The 19,019-nt window shown below is 48.6% G+C and overlaps 1 protein-coding gene across 10 annotated transcripts; it reads left to right on the forward strand.

Moving 5' to 3' along the window:
* Positions 1-202: 202 nt before the first annotated feature.
* On the forward strand, positions 203-18,021 carry Ptpn18 (protein tyrosine phosphatase non-receptor type 18). 10 transcript variants are annotated; one of them, XM_055606552.1, is made up of 15 exons: positions 203-332; positions 3,395-3,503; positions 3,717-3,793; positions 3,877-3,972; positions 4,065-4,103; positions 12,462-12,530; positions 13,531-13,593; positions 13,860-14,002; positions 14,740-14,806; positions 14,899-14,976; positions 15,070-15,159; positions 15,348-15,436; positions 15,990-16,195; positions 16,572-16,646; positions 16,835-16,972. In XM_055606552.1, exons 1-15 carry the CDS (start codon positions 240-242, stop codon positions 16,900-16,902), a joined length of 1,362 nt encoding a protein of 453 aa, XP_055462527.1. In that variant the 5' UTR covers positions 203-239; the 3' UTR covers positions 16,903-16,972. The 10 variants fall into 10 exon arrangements, with proteins under 10 accessions (XP_055462527.1, XP_055462505.1, XP_055462556.1 ...); XM_055606530.1 differs by having other exon boundaries at positions 14,903-14,976; positions 15,051-15,159; XM_055606581.1 differs by having other exon boundaries at positions 14,903-14,976; positions 15,051-15,159; positions 15,348-15,423; positions 16,835-16,910.
* The last annotated feature ends 998 nt before the right edge of the window (positions 18,022-19,019 follow it).

Raw genomic sequence — 19,019 nt, forward strand, 5'->3', positions numbered from 1 at the left:
AGCAGCCGGGAAGCCGGCGGGGGACTGCGGGACTTGCAGCCTACAAGCACCGCCGGGCTCGGTGGCCGCCGGTGGCTGTGGGCGGGGCGAAGAGTGACCTCCTAATGCCATTGGCCGAGGGGCGCGGCCCGCCCGCCACCACGGCCCTTCATTGGCTGCTGGGACGGAGGCCCCGCCCCGCAGCGTCTACACTCCCCGAGCGGGAGCGCTTTTGGCCGAGACCTCCGAGCGGTCGCAGCATGAGTCGCCACTTGGAGCCGGTGCGGAGCTTCTTGGAGCAGCTGGAGGCCCGGGACCGCCGGGAGGGGGCCATCCTCGCCCGTGAGTTCAGCGTGAGTGACACTGCAGCGACCGAACTTCGCAGCCAGGCGGTCCCCGCCGCTGTCCACCTGTGCAATGGGAACTGTCTGCCTTTCCTCCTCCGTTCCCGGGGCGTCTCCTGCCTCCGACTCTCTGGTGTCCTCTCCCGGCACTCCTGCCGAGCTCTCGCTCTGTCTCTCGGCCTTTCGCGCTCTGCCCGCAGGTGCCCGGAGGGTGAAGTCTGCAGCTGTCAGGAGGAGCTAGACGCTCTCAGCTGTCCGTGTCGCGCTCCGGGACGGGGCGGTGGCTTCCGCCGGGGAGGGAGCAGCGCACCTGAGCTGGATTCCAGTCCCCACCCGGGGCCACTCCTGGGTCACCTTGTAATCCCAGGGAGGAAGTGGCTTGGGCCGCAGAAAGAGGAACAAGGAAACGTAGTCGCCTAGCCTTTGAGCTCCAAGAGTTTTGAGTTTCGAGTCTATGCCCAAGGCCCTTCAGAACTTTGGCCTTGGGAGGTCTGACCTCAGTCTCACCTGTTTTGAATTGTGAATGTTAAATACCAAGTTGGTCTGAAAATTAGCTGGTTTGGGTAGAAGCTCCTAGCGCGTATTGGGTACTCACTAGATAGGTAGGTGCCTTTAACATGGCTTACAAAAATTCTAACCATCAGGTAGTGCCAGTCAAGCTTGTGAGAGAGAATACTACTCAGCAGCCATGGCGTACGACAGGTAATGTAGTATTTTAAATACAGTGACATGATCCAAATGCGTAAATATGCTGTACCAAACTCAGAAATGTATACGTATATAAAAATAAACATGACATTAAAAGACCATTTACAGCCTGGCATGGTAGCACATGCCTGTAATTCCAACAGTTGGTAGCCTAAGATACGATCACCGTGAGTCCAAGGCCAGCCTGAGTTACATAATTTGAGACCACTCTGAAATACAGAACGAAACTGTCTCAAAGAATGAAAAAGAGAGTTTATGCAAAGACCAATATGTAACCCAGTAACAATACAGCCACTGTGTCTGCTTTAACCCCAGCAGTCAGGAGGCAGGGGCAGGCAGATCTCTGTAGGTCTGAGGTCAGTCTGGTCTATAGAGAGCTCCAGGACAGCCAGGGCTAGGTAGAAAAGCTGTCTCTAAAACTAACCAAACAAATAAAACAACAAAAAACCCACCACAATAGGTACAACAAAGATGAACAAGAACCAAATTTATAGACAAATTTATAGAACCAAATTTATAGCAGTCATGACACACCTTTAATCCTAGGGTTTGGGAGGCAGAGGCAGGCAAATCTCTTTGAGTTCTACAGAGTGAGTTCCAAGACATTCAGGACTACATAGAGGAAATCCTATCCAAATTTATAAAGTTCATAAGTAAACATATACAACAAACATGTATAAATTAAATGTGAATCTAAATATTTTACACATATAAAATACTATAACAAATCTATAAGCACATATATATATGTTTGTTTTCATGATGGTGTTTCTCTGTGTAGCCTTGGCTGTCCTGGATTTGCTTTGTAGACCAGTCTGGCTTTGAATTTATAGAGATGCGTCTGCCTCTGCCTCTGCCTCTGCCTCCCTGAGTGCTGAGATTACAGGTGTGCACCATCACGTCCAACTATAAAATGTAAAATTTGTAAAGAAAAGAGTGTGTATGAGTCTGCATGTGGTGCATCTTTCAGGCTGATGAGGAGAGCAGATTTGAGGGCTGCACGGAGAATCTTGCATAGGAAGTTCAGGGCTTTGTGTTTTTCTACCTTTGTGATTAAATTACCAAAAGCCTAATACCAACCACTGTTAGGAAGGTGCTTCTGGGGCTAGAATAACCTGATCAACATAAGTAAAGCACTTTGGAGTGGCGGCCCAAACACACAGCAACTTGACAGGTGTTTATTTTTATTGCAGTTATGAACACCTGATAATAGGAGTATTACCCTTCACCAATTATAATAACGTACCAGCTATGACGTACCTATAGCATCTCCTTACATGTTATAGATAACTTCTGTAGCACGTTGTTATATTGTATCTGGCATACAGTATTTGTTTTAAATTTTTATTTGGCCTGCATGTGTGTGTGTACATGTATGTGTGTAAGTACTCATGGAGGCTAGAAGAGGGTGTTGGCTCCCTGAGGCTGGAGGTACAGGCCGTTGTGAGCTGGCCAGTGCTGGTGTTGTGAACCAAACTTGGGCCCTCTGCAAGAGCAGAAAGGACTCCTAACCACTTAGCCGTTTTTCCAACTCCTATTTTAATTTTCTTCTGAGACGGGGTCTCATGTAGCTCAGGCAGGTCTTGAAGAACTACATAATAACCACATATGACTGCATATGACTTTGAACTCTGTTTTTGTTTGTTTGTTTTTTAATTATGTACGTGCATTTTTCGGGGAACTTGTGGACAGCCATGAGAGTTATTTCTATCCTTCTGGATACCTTCTGGATCCCGGTGGTCAGAGCCAGGGAATCAGGCTTGGGGGCAAGCACCTCTACCCACTGAGCCATCTCCCAGTTTCGCTTGTTTGGGGGTGGGGGTCTTGTGTGCACCACAGCGCCGTCGTAGAGGTCGGAGGACAACACTTGAGTGTTGTTTTCTCCCTCACGGTGTGGGATGTGGGGATTGAGGGCAAGCTCTTCAGACCTGCACAGCAAGTACTTACACCCACTGAACAATCTTTTGGGTCCAAATATGTATATTTATTATCATTTTTGATACTATAGCATGACATGGTTGAGTGCGCAGGTCTGAGCAGTCTACCTGGCTTCAGCCTTTGTTGGGGTGCCTCCTTGTGGGACCTTCGGAAAGTGGTTCAGTCGCGACCTACATCAACTTCCATCTGCACAATGGGGACAGGGGATAGCCCCCACTCAGCCTGACTGAATCCCCTGGCGCCAGGCCGGGCTCACTTGGTGCTGCTGGACATCATTACATCGATCCTCATGCTGATGGGTCTGCCCTAGGCCTTCCTTGTCTGTTTCCGTGAGCTCTTTGGATGCTTCAGTCCCAGAACTCTCACTTGGCTTCTTCCTTCCTCTCTCTTGCCTCCTCTTTTCGGCTCATGGTGCCTTCCACCAGGACATCAAGGCCCGCTCAGTGGCCTGGAAGACTGAAGGTGTCTGCTCCACCAAGGCCGGCAGTCAGCTTGGGAACACGAGGAAGAACCGCTACAAAGACGTGGTGCCGTGTAAGTCAGTGGGTGTGCCAAATGCTGGGTGGTAGTGCCCGCCGAGGGAGCACCAAAACATTCTATCTCCCACACTTGATGTGGCTGCATTACTCCCTGAAGCCACAAGGGGGCAGATCCCCACTCGCGTGCTGTCACTCTGCTTGCTTTTGCCTGGGAGGCTGTCAGAGACTTGACACATGTCTCCCCTCCACATGTCTCACCTGCTGGCAGATGATGAGACCAGAGTTATCCTTTCCCTGCTCCAGGAGGAGGGACATGGAGATTACATCAATGCCAACTTCATCCGGGTCAGGCTGGTGATCAGGGGATGGGTGGCCTGGGGGCGGGGAGGGTGGGCTTCAGAATCTTGTTAATGAATGGGCTTTCCCAGGGCACAGATGGAAGCCAGGCCTATATCGCGACGCAAGGACCCCTGCCTCACACTCTGTTGGACTTCTGGCGCCTGGTTTGGGAGTTTGGGGTCAAGGTCAGCTTTGAGGAACAGAGAGGGGCATGGTTCTGAGTCCACCTCATTCTGATTTCTCCTCTTCCTCCCTCTTCCCTGCCCCTCTTGTCTAGGTGATCCTGATGGCATGTCAAGAGACAGAAAATGGACGGGTATGTATCCTCAGCCTCCTGGAATGCAAGGGAGGTTTGTGCAGGGAGGAGGGAAGGCTCGGGGTCTCCTTCTTGTCCCTAGCTCTATGGGCCGCGTCCTTGCCTAACTCCGTTGAAGCTCTGCAAAAGCCACTAGTCCTAACTTTGCCTTGATTGCTTTCATTTTGATCACGGGTTGTCTCCTCAGTGCTGGCAGCCCGAGCTTTCCAGCCCATGATACGGCCAAGGACCTACACGGACCTACACTGACCAGTTTCCGCTCTGATCTTTCTGAACCCCTCCCTGCTTCTCACAGTCTTCTCTAGCTCTGCTGGTCTTGGCTGTTCCTCAGATGAGGCAGAGAGGGCCCCGCCTCAGGGCCTGTGCCATGGCTGTCTTCTGCCCTGCGCTTTCCCATTGCTCATTCTCCTACCTGGAACATCACATGGCCACCTGTAACTCCTTCCTGGTTTTCCCATTTTTCTCCATAGTTCTTCTCTACCTCCACACATTGGATAACCCTGAACGTGAAAAACGTGTCACAATAGCACGCTTACACCCCCACAAGCTGCTGTTTTTGCCTTTAAATGTCTTCTCACTGAGCTACAATTCACCTGTTCAGCCAGGCGTGCCAGCTCCTTTCTGTACTTCTGGTACTTGGGAGGCCAAAGTGAGAGGATCAACAGTTTGGGGCCAGCCTGGGCAACTTAGGGAGGCTATCAACATTTCCATCACCCCCTTAGCAGTCACACCCCACGTCTAGAGCCCCAGGCAGCCCCTAGTCTACGTCTGATCACAGCCCATTTGCCTACTCTTCATGTTTCCCCTAAAATGGAATTGTGCAGCGGGTGTCTTTTGTGACTGGCTTCTTTCTCTTTGTGTTTTCAGTTCTTGCGTACGGGAGCGTGTCAATAGTTCGCTCCTGCTTATGGCTGGATGGCACCCCACTGAATGCGTCTGCGTTTCACCTCTGCACTAAGCAGGCTGTAGGTGCTGGGTCGTTCCCACACTCGGCTGTGAATGCAAGCCTTTGTGTGGACGAGAACTTTTCATTTCTCTCGTATATGGAATATGGTGGAATTGCTGGGTCAGAGCGGAACTCTATTTTTAGCTCTATTTTAAGGAAGTGACCAACTGTTTTCCGTAGTGGCTGTATCAGGTTTCATTTCCACCCATAATGTATGACAACCCCAGCCTTCTTACATCCCCACCAATGTTTGTGTTTCTCATTTTAAAAACATTTTACCTATGGGGGCGGGGGTGCACGAGACACATGCGTTTGGTGGAATGGGGGTGGAGGTTAGAGAAAACATTGGGGATTGGTTCTCTTTTCCAGCCGTGTGGGGCCCTGGGTTGTCTTGACAAAAGTGCCTTTACCCTTTCTTGCCTGCTCCCTGCTTCTCTCTCTCTCTCTCATTATAGCCATTTGTTGGAAATATGAACTAGTCTCTTCTTTTAAAAATTGTGGTAAAATATATAGAAACATAAAAATTGCCTTTTAAGGGACTGAAAGATGTTTGGAAGTTAAGAGCATGTGTTGCTCTTACAGAGGATCTGAGCTCCGGTCCTAGTACCCACATCAAGCAGCTTATAAGAGCCTGTGACTCCAGCCCCAAAAGGACCTGATGTTCTCCTCTGGCCTCCTTGGGTGCCCAAACGCAGTGCCTTTTAGCCCGCTATGGTGATACTGTTTACACACACTGGTAAACAGCTCTCTGCTTGATTCTGGCTTTGGTTTTTATTTGTGTGTGTCACTGTATACACACGTGTCTGCCTGTCAGTGAGTGTATGCATGTGCCTCTGTGTGAGCCTAAACTTCCACTCACACACACACATAAATAAAAAGCACAAACTTTTCCTTTCCTTCTGCTCCTGGCCACCTGTCTTCTGTGTCCATTGAATTTCCTGTTCTGGTTGCATCATGGAACGGGATTATAAAATATGGGTTCTTCTGTATCTGGTTCCTTTCACTTGATGTTTTTAAGGTTTGACCATGTTGTCATGTGTATTAGAACTTGACTCATTGTTTTTTTTTTTTTCAAGACAGGGTTTCTCTGTGTAGCCCTGGCTGTCCTAGACTCACCTTGTAGACCAGGTTGGCCTTGAACTCAACAGAGAGCTGCCTGCCTCTGTCTCCCCTGGGTACTGGGATTACAGGTGTGTGCCACCGTGCCCAGCTGAATTTTATTCATTTTAAGACTGAATATGCCAGTGCTTTGTGCCATGTTTCCCTTACCTATTCATCTGTTGGCAGACATTTGGGCTCCTTCTGCCTTTCAGACCACTATGGACAATGCTGTTTGCGTACTCGGGTAAACAATTATCTTTCTGATTCTGGCTTTTGTTTTCCTTTGTGTGGGTCAGCGTATGTACATGTGTCTAAATGTCAGTGTATGTGTGTGTACGTACACGGTTATGGATGTTTCCCTCTGTGTGTGCATGCATCTGTATGTCACTGGCCTGGAACTCACTATGAGACGAGGTTGGTCTTGAACTGGCAGAGTTGTGCCTTCATCCTGCTCCTGCCACGTTGCTAGGTTTAAAGGCTTGTGACACTGCCTGCCTTTCCTACTCCTTTTGAGGCAGAATCTCTCCCTGAACTGAGTGCTTGAATTTTTCTCAGTGAGGCTAGAAGCCAGCAAGCCCCAGAGATCTTCCTGTCTCTGCTCACCTCTGAGCTTGGGCTGCAGGTACACAGAGGAGGCCTGGCTTGTTACGTGGGTGCTGGGATCTGAGCGCCAGTGCCCGTGACTGTGCAGTGAGCACTCTTAATGGCTGAGCTAACTCTCTAGTGCTGTCTGTGTCTTTTCAGTTATTTGAATATAAGTCTGTGGTAGAATTGCTGTTTACTAATTTTTTTATTCCCACGGTGGCTATACCTTTTATGCTTCCACCAGCTAGAGGTTTCAGTTTCTCCATATGTTCAGCAATACTTACTTGCATGTGAGTGCATTCAGGTTTGTGTGCATGTGTGTGTGGAAGGGTGTGCTCTTGCACACACACAAAGGAAGCCAGGGGAGGACATATAAGCTGTCCTGCTCTATCCACATTCTGCCTTTCTCCCTTGACATAGCATCCTTTACTTCAGCCTGGGGCAGCCATGCCCACCCCAGCAATGCTCCTGTCTCTACCCCTGCAATACTGGGGTTACTGGGGCACACCAGTCTTTTCATGTGTGCATTTGTTCAGCAACTGTTCTTTCCCATGAGCCGTCTCCCCAGCTCAGCAGCTATTTCCTTCCCACTCATTAAACCACTCATGGGGCTGGGGAGATGGCTCATTGGTTAGGAGTATAGTCTGCTCTTGTAGAGGACCCAAATTTGGTTCCTAGCATCAACATCAAGGAACAGACAACCCTGACCACATGCATGTGACCTTTCTAATTAAAAATTATAAAAAATGAATCCCTTTTTTGGTTTGTTTGGCTGTTTTTGTTTTTTTCTGAGACAGGGTTTCTCTGTGTAGCCCTGGCTGTCCTGGAACTCACTCTGTAGACCAGGCTGACCTCAAACTCAGAGACCTGCTGCCTCTGCTTCCTGAGTGCTGGGATTAAAGGTGTGTGTGGTCACTGCCTGGAAAAAAAAATCAGAAAAGAAAAAAAAAACACCTCATTTCTGTTTTGTTTTCCATGTGTTTATTTGTCCATTTGTGTGTCTTATCTAGACATCCATCCATTCAGGTCCCATTTTAAAATTGGGTAATTGTCTTTATTACTGGATTGAAAGAGTTCTGGATAAAAGTACTGAGCAGTGGTGGCACACAGCTCTAATCCCAGCGCCACCAAGGTTGAGGCAGGCAGATCTCTGTGAGTTCAAGGCCAGCTGGTCTACAGATGGAATTCCAGGACAGTCATTGCTACACAGTGAAATCCTGTCTCAAAAACAAACAAACAAACAAACAAACAAACAAACAAACAAACATTCAACATACAATTGCCAAGTATCTCTGAACCTGTGTGTTGTCATTTTCTTCCTCAACAGTGACCCTGGAGGCACAGACATGCTTTAAATTTTTGTGTTCTATCATTCTGCTAGTGGTTTTGCTTTTACATCTAGGATGCCACTGTCTAAAGCATAATGTCCTATTTCTGTGTTTTCTAAGTGCTTTATGGCTTTATCTCTTACATAGATTTCTTATTCTTATCAGTTAATTTTTCTGCATACAGAATGAGACAGGGGTCCAAAGTTCTTTTCGTGCAGTAGTCAGTTATTCCTTGTCTCCTCCATTCAATCCCTGACATCTTTACTGAAAAAGTAATTGTAAGGGCTTATTTCTAAGCTCTCCAATTTATTCCCCATTGATCTAGAAGTCTGTCTTTGTGTTAGCATGACAAGGCTGTGATTATTGTACTATTTTAGTAAATTTTGAGATTTTTTTTTTCAGTGTTGACTATCAAAACCAAAGCCATTTCCTTGCTAGGCAAGTGCTCTATTACTGAACTAATTCCACAGTGCTGCAAGCTTCTAGTAAGGAAGTGAGTCCTCTAATTTGCCCTCTGTGTGTGTGTGCACGCACGTGCGTGGGTGCATGCGTGCATGCCCGTCGGGGAGTGGTGCATGCGAGTATGTGTGAGCATGTGTGTGGAGTCCAGATGATGACCTCAGGGATATTCCTCTGTACTCTCCATCTTATTTTGAGTCAGGGTCTCTCATGGAACCTAGGGCTCCCTGATTCAGCTACACTGGTTGGCCAGTGAGGCCGGGATCCTGTTTGGCACTTTCCTTCCTGAGCTATCTTTCTAGCACTAAATTAGTCCTTTCCGGAAGATGGCTTTGGCTATGTACCTTGTGCAAAAAGGTGATCAAGGACAGCACACTACTGGTTCTTAGAAAGGCCTTCCTATGAACTCATCTCTTATCAACTCCGGAGCTGTTTTGTAAGGATAGGCTGTTAGGCCTAACGGAGATGTGCTATGGAGAAATACCCGGTAAAAACCCTAGGGAATCAAATCTCTAACATGCTTCACTGTGGGGGACGTCATTTCTGCCACAACTCATTGCTGAGTTAATGAAGCACACCCTGTGGATGTCACTGGAAGAGCAGCTCTGGAAGTGGGTATTCCGCAGCCTCTGCCTTGTAAAGGTTAGTTTAAAAAATTGTACTTGGCCCGGCATGGTGGCACACACCTTTAATCCCAGCACTTTGGAAGCAGAGGTAGGCATATCTATATGAGTTCAATGCCAGCCTTGCCTGGTTTACAGAGTGAGTTCTAGAACAGCCAGGGCTACACAGAGAAACCCTGTCTCTAAAAAGCAAAAACAAACAAAAGTGCTTGCTCAAGGTAGTTCATGCCTTTAATCCCTTTGAGAGACAGAGGCAGGTGGATCTCTGTGAGTCTCAGGCTAGCCTGACCTACACAGTGAGCTCCAGGTCAGCCAGGACTAAAATTTATGGATTTGAAAATTTGTATCATATATTTTACACTTCTTGATGTTACAGGATTGTTTTATGACACACCGAATAGCTCATACTGAATAATGGTACAAAATTGACCTTTCTGCCTTGATCTGTTCCAACAACCTTGCTGACTTTTATTAGGCAGGAATGTGTAGTATGCATTCTTTAGGAGTTTCTTCATAAGAATGAGCCAGTCGCACATAAATCAAAGCTTTGTTTCTTCCTTTTCCAGCCTTTGCCCTGACACACCCCTCCCAGGCCCATTTTCCTCTGTCACTTCCTCTTTTCCTCCCCCCCACACGCTCGGATTCTCTCTTTCCTGGTTTGTGCTGCTGTAGGCTGGGATGAGGTTAGAGCTGACATGCATCTGTCTTGCTCCTGTGCTTCTAGGTTTCACAGCTGGGCATCTCTGTGGAGTTTGTAGATGCTCTCGACTCATTGGGGAATTCCTTTCTACTCCTAATTCTTTTCACCTTTTTTTTTTCCCCATGAAACTATGTTGGTTTGTCACATTTTTCTCTCCATCTCTTCATATGATCTTATGTTGTTGCTTTGTAGTTTACTAATATGATCTCTGACACTAATGGGCTATGCTTTTAATTGTCTCTCTCTTTCTCTCTCTGTAGTGTGTGGTATGTGCCGTATTATGAGTGTGGAGGTCACAGGACAACCTCTGGGGTTGGTCTTTGCTTTCCACCTTGTTTGAAACAGGGTCTCTTGTTTTGCCGCTGGCCTGCAAGCCTCTAGGGATTCTGTCTCCTACCGTGAAAGAATCCTGGAATTCTAAACACATACAACTGTGTGCAGTATTGCGTGGGCTCTGGGGATCCAAACTCAGGTACCCACACTTGCACAGCAAGCAGTAAATTTTTCCACCAAGCCATCTCCCCAGCTCTCACTCTGATGTCTCAAAAACCTTGTACTCCTAGGATTAATCCTATGTGGTCCTGATGCATAATACTTGGCTAGTATTTGCTTGAGAATTCGGGCTATAAATTCATGAGTCACTGGTGGGTAGTTTGCTTTCCTTGTTTATGCTACTTCAGGTTTTTGTTGTTTTTTGTTTTTCTCTTTGCAAGGATGTGTGGAGGGTTGGTAGTAATTCTGCTTTACTTGATAGATAGATAGATAGATAGATAGATAGATAGATAGATAGATAGATGGATGGATAGATAGATAGATAGATTTTTTTTTCCTAGTAGCCTTGGCTGTCCTGGACCCACTTTGTAAACCAGGCTGGCCTCAAACTCACAGAGATCGCCTGCCTCTGCTTCCCTGAGTGCTGGGATCACAGGCGTGTGCTGACTTAAGAAATATTTTAATGAAACAATATACCTGTTTTTGTCTTTCCTGTTTTCTGTAGATTCAAGTTTCCAGCTGGTGTCCTGCTCCATACATATGAGGAGCTTCTTCTCATAGATTTCCTTGCAGTGCGTTTGCCTAGTTTTTATATGACGAGGCTTCTCTTTTATTAATTTACTTATGGCACATGCGTATAAGGCAGAACAACTGCCCAAGAGTTGCCCCTCTCCCAGCCAACTGAGACCTGGGTTAAAACTCAGATAGGTGGGTTTGGTAGCAAACAACTGGGCCAACTATCCAGCCCAAGGTTTCTTTTTTAATCCCAGCATTTTTAGGATACCACACAATTGCCTTTTGGCTTGCAGAGTTTCTGAAAGAAATTATCATTCTATATTGTTGCTGTCAGCATTTTTCTCTTTAATATTGTTTTTTTATCAGTTGGGTCATGGTATGCTTCAACATTGTTTTATTAATATTAATATTCCCCCCCAATACAGATTATTGACTTTTTAAATTTTTAAAATTTTCATTTTGTGTACATTGGTGTTCTCCCTGCACGTATGTCTGTGTGAGGGTGTCAGATCCCCTAGAACAGGAAATACAGACAGTAGTGAGCTGCCTTGTGGGTACTGAGAACTGTAACCAGGTCCTCTGGAAGAGCAGCCAGTGCTCTCAACCGCTGAGCCACCTCTCCCACCCTCAATATATTGACTTTTTTAGTCTCTAGTTTCATCAGCTTTGGGGAAACGTTCAGCTTTTCTTTCTTCTTTTTTAAATTTATTTTTTCTATCTGTACGCACACCTGCATGCCAGAAGAGGGCATCAGATCATATTAGAGATGGTTGTGAGCCACCATGCAGTTGCTGGGAATTGAGCTCAGAACGTCTGAAAGCTTTGCTTTGATTCATTGCTCTGTCTTCATGTTCACAGCTTTTCTGTCTTTGGGGGTTTAACCTGCTATTATTGAATTGCGAGTGTGTGGGGATCCTGTTTAGGGCTGGTTTTACTTTTTATGTCATTCTTTGTTATATTTGTATCTCCATTTGACTCTATGTATATTGCATTGTTAAGGTCTTCCCCCCCCCCCCCCCGCCCCCTGTCAGTTTTGGATTTTTCTACTCCCTGGTTGTTCCCCTGGTACGAGCCACATTTTACTCCACCTTTGCTGATCAAGGACATTGGGTGCTGGATTTTTAAGTGTCATATAGTTCAGAGTTAGAGAATGTTAGAGTGTTAGATATATCATCTGCTACTTTCTCTTTCCCTGGTTTCTGTTTGCATAGCTCTCTCTTTCCTGCAAATTCTTTGTTGCCCTCTCTGAACCATGACCTGCGCTTCTTCAGCATGGAAACACAGGGCTCCTTAGTTCCTGCAGCGCAGTGACCCATCAAGGCAGCACGGCAGGTAGTCCACTAGCGACCACACCTCTGCAGTGCTCACGTCTGTGGTAGGTAGTGGGCCATGCTCTTAGCTATAGCTCCAGGCTGTAGGAGGGTGTCCCAAACTGTTTCCCCCAGCGTGATCAAAAGCTTGCTCCTATGGAGTGTCCAAGTATGTCATCTTCTGCAACTGGCTTCATGTCAACCGCAGCTGCTGGTCCTTCCACTTGGGGTGTGTTGTCTCTCTGAAAGTGAACCCCCCCATTCACTCCTTACCTTTCCTGCCTGCCTCACTTTGCAGAAGAAGTGTGAACGCTACTGGGCCCAGGAACAGGAGCCACTGCAGACCGGGCCTTTCCGAGTCACCCTGGTGAGCTGGGCAGGGGTGGGGACAGAGGTGGGTTCTGCAGGCCTTGGGTAGTATGGGTGAGCTCAAGGAAGATTTACAGAATGAGAAGCCTGGGGCTGGACCTGGAAAGATAAACCATTTTCTCACAGCTCCCTGCCATGGTGGAAAACTCACAGTGCATGCTGGGTAGGTGCTCTTCCCAGCCGTAGCACTTTTGACTATGACTACAGTTACCTCTGTAACCCAGATGTACCTGTTTAGGTTTCTGCGCTTCCCATTTCTTTATCGTGTTCACAGAAATGAAGGAACTACTCATATAGGTGGTTAGCTATTAACAAATGCAATGAGACCATTGTATTTCAGAACAATAGAATTCTCTTATGTTCACTGTGAAGGGATTAGTTTGGTTTGCATAGGGATTTCTCTTTCTGACAAAAGTTTCCTTGAAAGCTGTGAGAGAAATTTGGGCCAAAAGAAAATTTTAAAATGTTTGAATTGAAAATATATGGCCATATTTACAATAACATAATACTTACCTAAAGGAAATATCATCATTGGAGGTGAAACCATTTAAAAATATTTTGGAAGCTGGAAAGATGGCTCAGTGGTTAAGAAGCACTGGCTACTCTTCCAAAGGACCTGGGTTCAATTCCCAGCACCCACGTGGCAACTTACAACTGTCTGTAACCCCAGTTCGAAGGGATTTAATGACCTCACACACACACACAGACATGCAGGCAAAACATCAATGCACATAAAAATAGGAGTTAAAAAAACGTTCTTTTGGAGTAAAAAAGAATTTGATGAAAATGTACAAGGAAGCAATAGGTATGAATACACACACATATGTATATACATACACACTAAGGTTTGGGAACTGTAGACACTGAGTGAGCCAGTCCAAGAGAGTCTAAACTGTAAGACAAGCCAGGAAGCTCTCCTGTCTCGACCACCTAGAAAGTCCGTGATCCCAGGAATCTGTTTCTGTTCTGTGTTCTCTTTCCTCTTCCAACACGCTCAGATGAAGGAAACACCAGTGAATGCAGACATCATTCTCAGGACCCTCCAGGTTACATTCCAGAAGGTACTGAGAGGTCAAAAGGTGAAGGGGCTCTTGCATGGGACAAGCTGTTTCCTGTTCTGCAAAATGGACACTCATGATAGTAGTTAGTTTCCATCACCCCGGGTCATTACGAAGTGGGTTTGTTTTTCTTTGTGGTGCTGGAGGTAGACACATGTGTTCTCCCACCCACCGAGCCTTATCTGGTGGATTTAAGTGGGATATACTCAGAACCGTGGTAGGTGCTCATTAAATGTGCTTTTCTCCTATTCTCTGTGCCCCTGTCTCAGGAATCCCGCTCCGTGCACCAGCTCCAGTACATGTCCTGGCCAGACCACGGGGTTCCCAGCCATCCTGATCACATCCTCGCCATGGTGGAGGAGGCCCGTCGCCTCCAAGGAGTTGGACCTGGACCGCTCTGTGTCCACTGCAGGTTTAGGAAATAGGGTTTACGAAGATCTGGTGAGGCAGAAGGGAGAGGGTGAGACAGAAAGGCAAGGAAGAGATGTCAAGGCTTGGAGCCAGCCTTACCTTTGTAGTTTTCTTTTGAGAAACGTCTGGCCATGTGTTCATGATGGGGAGACCTGGAATTCTTAGCTAGAATAGACCGTCTGCTGGGGAGAAGGCATGGAGCTGACAGTTCACAAATCTAAATACAAAAGGTTGAACAGTGCTGAAGAAATACCTCAGTGAGGGAAGTACTCGCTGTACATGCACCTGAGTTCAGAGCTTCAGCGTCCCGCAAAAGCCAGGACAGGTAGCTTGTTCCTGTCTCCCAGTGCTGGGTGAAGGATAGAGGCAAAAGGATCCATGGGGGCTGCTAGCCAGGTAGTCGAGCCAATTTGTGAGCACCAGTTTAGTAAGAAACCCTGTCTCAAATGTAGTATCCCACACACATTATCCCACACACCAATGTACCTATAAAAACGAAAATGTTTCATTTAACGCAATCTAAGGATCCCAGTTTGAGAGGCACTGCAGGGGAGCACAGCTCAGAAGGGGTTGTGGCATCCCTAGAGCTAGACAGGCCTGACATTCCAGCACTTAGGAAGCTGAAGTCGGAGGCCAGCCTGGGCAACACAGCAAGACCTGTGGGAAGAGGAAAAGAATGGAAAAAAAGGACATTGTGGGCAGGCCATGATGGAGTCTGCTCTGATTCTTGATTGTCAGTGCTGGCTGTGGACGAACAGGTGTCCTGTGTGCTGTTGATTACGTGAGGCAGTTACTGCTGACCCAGGTATGACGTTATGGTCTCTGCGTGCAGTGCGCCCCACGCCTGCCTCACCCATGCCTACCAGGGCCGGTTTACACTCCGCCTCTCTCTCCCAGACAGTCCCACCCAATTTCAGCCTCTTCGAAGTGGTCCTTGAGATGCGCAAACAGCGGCCTGCTGCAGTGCAGACAGAGGTATGTGCTTTCCCCGTTTTCCCACTCCGAGGACACAGGGAGGCATCCGTCTCGTCGCCATCTTCCCTTCTCAGTGACTACGCATCCCAACAGGAGCAGTACAGGTTCCTGTACCACACAGTGGCCCAGCTCTTCTCCAGCACTCTCCAGAACGCCAGCCCCCACTACCAGAACCTCAAGGAGGTACAGAGCCCCCAGTTCCACTCTGCGTGCCAGCCATCAACACCTCCGAGAGCTGCAACTCTGTGAAAGGCCCCTCTGCCTCCTCGGAACCCCTTCCCAGGCGGTCCCCTCCTAAGCTCACACTCAGCGCCCACAGTGGCCTGCGTCAGGTTAAAGCCTCACGACCCTCCCCGCCTGCTTTTCTGCAGAACTGTGCCCCAATCTGCAAGGATGCCTTGTCGCTCAGGACCTCCCCAGCCCTGCCCGCCGTATCCCGCCCACCAGGTGGGGTTCTCAGGTACTGGTTCTATCTGCTCGAGGCTTGCTCTTCCCCTGGAACACCAACCCCCTTCATTCTGGGTTGGCCTTTCCCTTGCTCTCCCAGAAGGTAATTAATTAGGCAGAGATGTTTTTAGAAACACTCCCCCTACACACACACACACACACACACACACACACACATGTTGCTGGGAGGCCAGGGGACAACTTTGGGAACGGGCCCTCTCCTCCCATGTGTTTTGAGACAGTCTGGCCAGGTACCTCAGGCTTCTGCGGACCCACCTGTCTCGATTTCAATTGTAGGAATGCTGGGGTCACACACACACATGACCAAGTCATGGCTCCTCCCTAGTCCCACCTACCAATCAGGCCCTGTCCTTCCTGATGTGGGGATACCAGGGACACGGAACCGGCTCTGTGCCCTCAGGTGGCCCGCCCCTTTTCTCCTTTCCTGCTCTGGGGACTAGGGCAGGCAGGAAGGAAGCCCAGTTGCCTGGGGTGCGCTTGCTCCCTCCCCCCCGCTCTCCGTCGTGCTCAGCGGTTTCACTTCCTCTGTTTGCTGCCCGTTGCAGGAGCATCTCGGTGCCCGGTCCCCCGACCCTTCCCATGGCCGACACTTACGCCGTGGTGCAGAAGCGTGGCGCTCCAGCGGGCACAGGGCCGGGGACGCGGGCGCCCAGCAGCGCTGACACCCCGATCTACAGCCAGGTGGCAGCACGTGCCCAGCGGCCCATCGCACAAACGGAGGACGCGCAGGGAACGTCGCCACTGGGCCGTGGTGAGTTGGGGCCGTCCGGGATGTCGGGCTGAGGGAGACCCGAGAGCACCTCTTTGCAGGTTCCCCACCCTGTTAAGGCTCGGGAGGGTCTAAGCGGCCACGCGGAGGTCAGCCTTAGACCCAGCGTAGCCACGCCCTCGGGCTCCTAACTGTCACGGCTCCAGCCACAAAGTGAGCCCCAGGTCAGGAGGTCAGGTCTCGGTTGGGAGATTGGGTTGTCTAAGTCGGGCTCCGAAGACTGACCTCCACACATGGCCACGCCCACGGCTCCGCCTCCAACTGCTACCTCGGGAAGGGAAGTCTGTAGCTGCGCTCTAAGGAGTCCCTGGGACTTGGGCTGTTTAAGCTGACCTGTAGGGGTTCTCCCGGCCCGCAGTTCCTGCAGATCAAAACCCTCCCGGACCTGACGCCTATGAAGAAGTAACAAACGGAGCGCAAACTGGTGGGCTAGGTGAGCTAGTTAGAGCCTAGGGTACGCTTTGGAGAGCCCCGGGCGTTTGGGAGTTCGGGCTGGAGCTCAGGGCTCATCACCACGTCCTCTTCTTCCTATAACCCGGACCTGGAGGTGCGCCTGCGGGGGTTTTAAGGAGGATTACCCTTTCACACCACAGCCTCTGCATGGCACCCTTCTTCCCTCAGGCTTCAACATGCGCATTGGAAGGCCTAAAGGGCCACGGGAACCGCCAGCGGAGTGGACTCGGGTGTGAGTGCCGTGCGCCAGATACGGCCTGCCGCTCAGTGATGGCTGGACTATTGCAGCCACCATGCTGCTGTGCCCTATGTTATGTATGAATGGGACTTGTGGGTCTGGATCAAAATAAAAGTTTCTCAGGACGGGGAAAAAAAAAAAAGGGCTTTGCCCCAGTGATTATAGCAATCAAAGACGGGGGACTGGGAGAGGTAAGTGTCGGTGATGGTAAGGGGGGGAGGGGCTACCCTGAGAAAATTTAAGAACACCAGGAGTGAGTGGCTGTTGCAATCCCTTCCCCATGCACCCACTGGAAAGTGCACCTCAGACAGAGTCCTAATTTGACAAAGCCCTCAGACAGATGCCTGCCTGGACTGACAGGCCCAGCTCCAGCCAGAGACCCATCTAGATAGACCCTCATGATAACTTCCAGTGAGCTAGAGAGTTCTCCATCTGGTCAAAGGAATGGATCACCCAGTCAGATAAACAGCATGCCATCCAGAAAGACAGAACTTCAACCCATCTTTCTTTAGATGCAAGAATAAAGCTCTAACCACTGCCCCTGCTCCTACCCCACCCCTAAACCCCAAACAGATGTCAGCATCTGTATGACAGCTGTTCATCTAGTCCTTCTGACATAGTGCCTTCTCCTGGAAATGGTGTCTGAATTTGATGAAGGCTCCAACCAGGAACTTGCTTAGCTAGGCACACATCAACGACTTATTGTGAGAATTCAGTGACGAGCAGGCCAAAATCTCAGCTCAAGAGACTTAACACTGTTTCATGAATGTCAGACCACACCAGCTACAGACTCCCCGGGTCACAGTGGTCCTGGGACGTCATTTGCCTTTTGAATGTTAGTTAAAAAAAAGAAAATAAATATAAAGCTTGCCTTATTTGGCCACAGTGTCTACTGGCATCGTCAAATCTAGATCTTTGTGCTATGAACAGCTCAGCCAACAGGAACAGGGGATGACAGGTCAACCCTGGGGATCTTCAGCACCTCAGGGAATCTGAACTCTTAAGATGAAAAAGTTGGGGTCACAGCCTGGAACAGAGAAGGGCCAGGGTGTTAGTTTTAGAACACAGGCTGGGGCTGACCATCCTGTGGTGACAGGAGGAAGAGAAGAGGGGTGTTATCTGGCACATAGTTAACCTCAAAGCCAGAACTATTTTGGTTCCTAATTCCTGGAAATGGGGAGCTGTTGCAGAAAGACGAAAACAGGTTCATCCTGAAGGAAGAGAAACCAACCAAAGTTACCTCCTAGAGGCCAGAAACCAGAAGGAGGGTTGTAGCTGATAGGATCATTCTGAGCGCAGTGAATACTGTGCAGGTCTTAGCTGCCCTGCCTGAATACAGAAAGCGAGGGGCCGTGCTGAGGTCAAAGGGAGAGTGTCTCTGGAATCAGTGTAATCTGTTGGCAGGTCCTATCAGCCGCTCTTATTTCCCCTCTGCTCAGAATAAACAGCAGCCTACTGTACTAGGTTTGTTGCTCTTAATCCTTCATGATACTTAATACTGAATGTCAACCTGACAGACTCTAGAACCACCTGGGAGACAAACATCTTTGTGAGAGAGTCTATGGATCGGGTTAATAGAAATGGGAGGGTGCTCCCTCAGGGAGGACAGCGCCATCCCATGGGCTGGGGTCTTGGACTGAACAAGAGGAAAGGGAGCTGAGCGCTGATGCTCATCGCCGCCTCCTGACTGCACACGCACCGTTACCAAGCTGCGCCCTGCTGCTGCTATGGCTTCCTGGAACAATGACCTCAAATAAAGCCTTCCTTCTTGAAGCTGCCTTTGTCGGGTATTTTGTTACAATACTGGAAAAATAACTAAGTCTTAGGCATTCTTTGATCTTGTTCCAAAGACACGAGGGTTTTGGTGTGGTATTTGTTTTGTTAAACTTGCATTAAACCTTAGACTTCCTGCATGGTAGCCTGGCACCTCGCCACACAGCCATCCTTTAGCTATTTATTTAATTTTACTTTATACTTTAAAAGCAATTGTGTGTATAGATGTTTGTGCACCATTTGCAGAAGCCAGAGAGGGCATCAGATCCCCTAGAACTGGAGTTAGATGGTTGTTAGCTTCCAACTGGGTGCTGGGATTCAAACCCAAGACCTCTAGAAGAA

The sequence above is a fragment of the Psammomys obesus genome, unplaced genomic scaffold (assembly GCF_907164565.1).
Source record: "Psammomys obesus unplaced genomic scaffold, mPsaObe1.curated_primary_1811, whole genome shotgun sequence".
Classification (NCBI taxonomy): Eukaryota; Metazoa; Chordata; class Mammalia; order Rodentia; family Muridae; genus Psammomys; species Psammomys obesus.

Bases quoted from the DNA above. Each gene is read 5' to 3' on its own strand.
- Ptpn18 (XM_055606530.1), top strand. From the start codon at position 240: ATGAGTCGCCACTTGGAGCCGGTGCGGAGCTTCTTGGAGCAGCTGGAG. The intron at 333-3,394 runs GTGAGTGACACT...GCCTTCCACCAG, and splicing joins TCCTCGCCCGTGAGTTCAGC to GACATCAAGGCCCGCTCAGT. The intron at 16,647-16,834 runs GTGAGCTAGTTA...TTCTTCCCTCAG, and splicing joins AGCGCAAACTGGTGGGCTAG to GCTTCAACATGCGCATTGGA.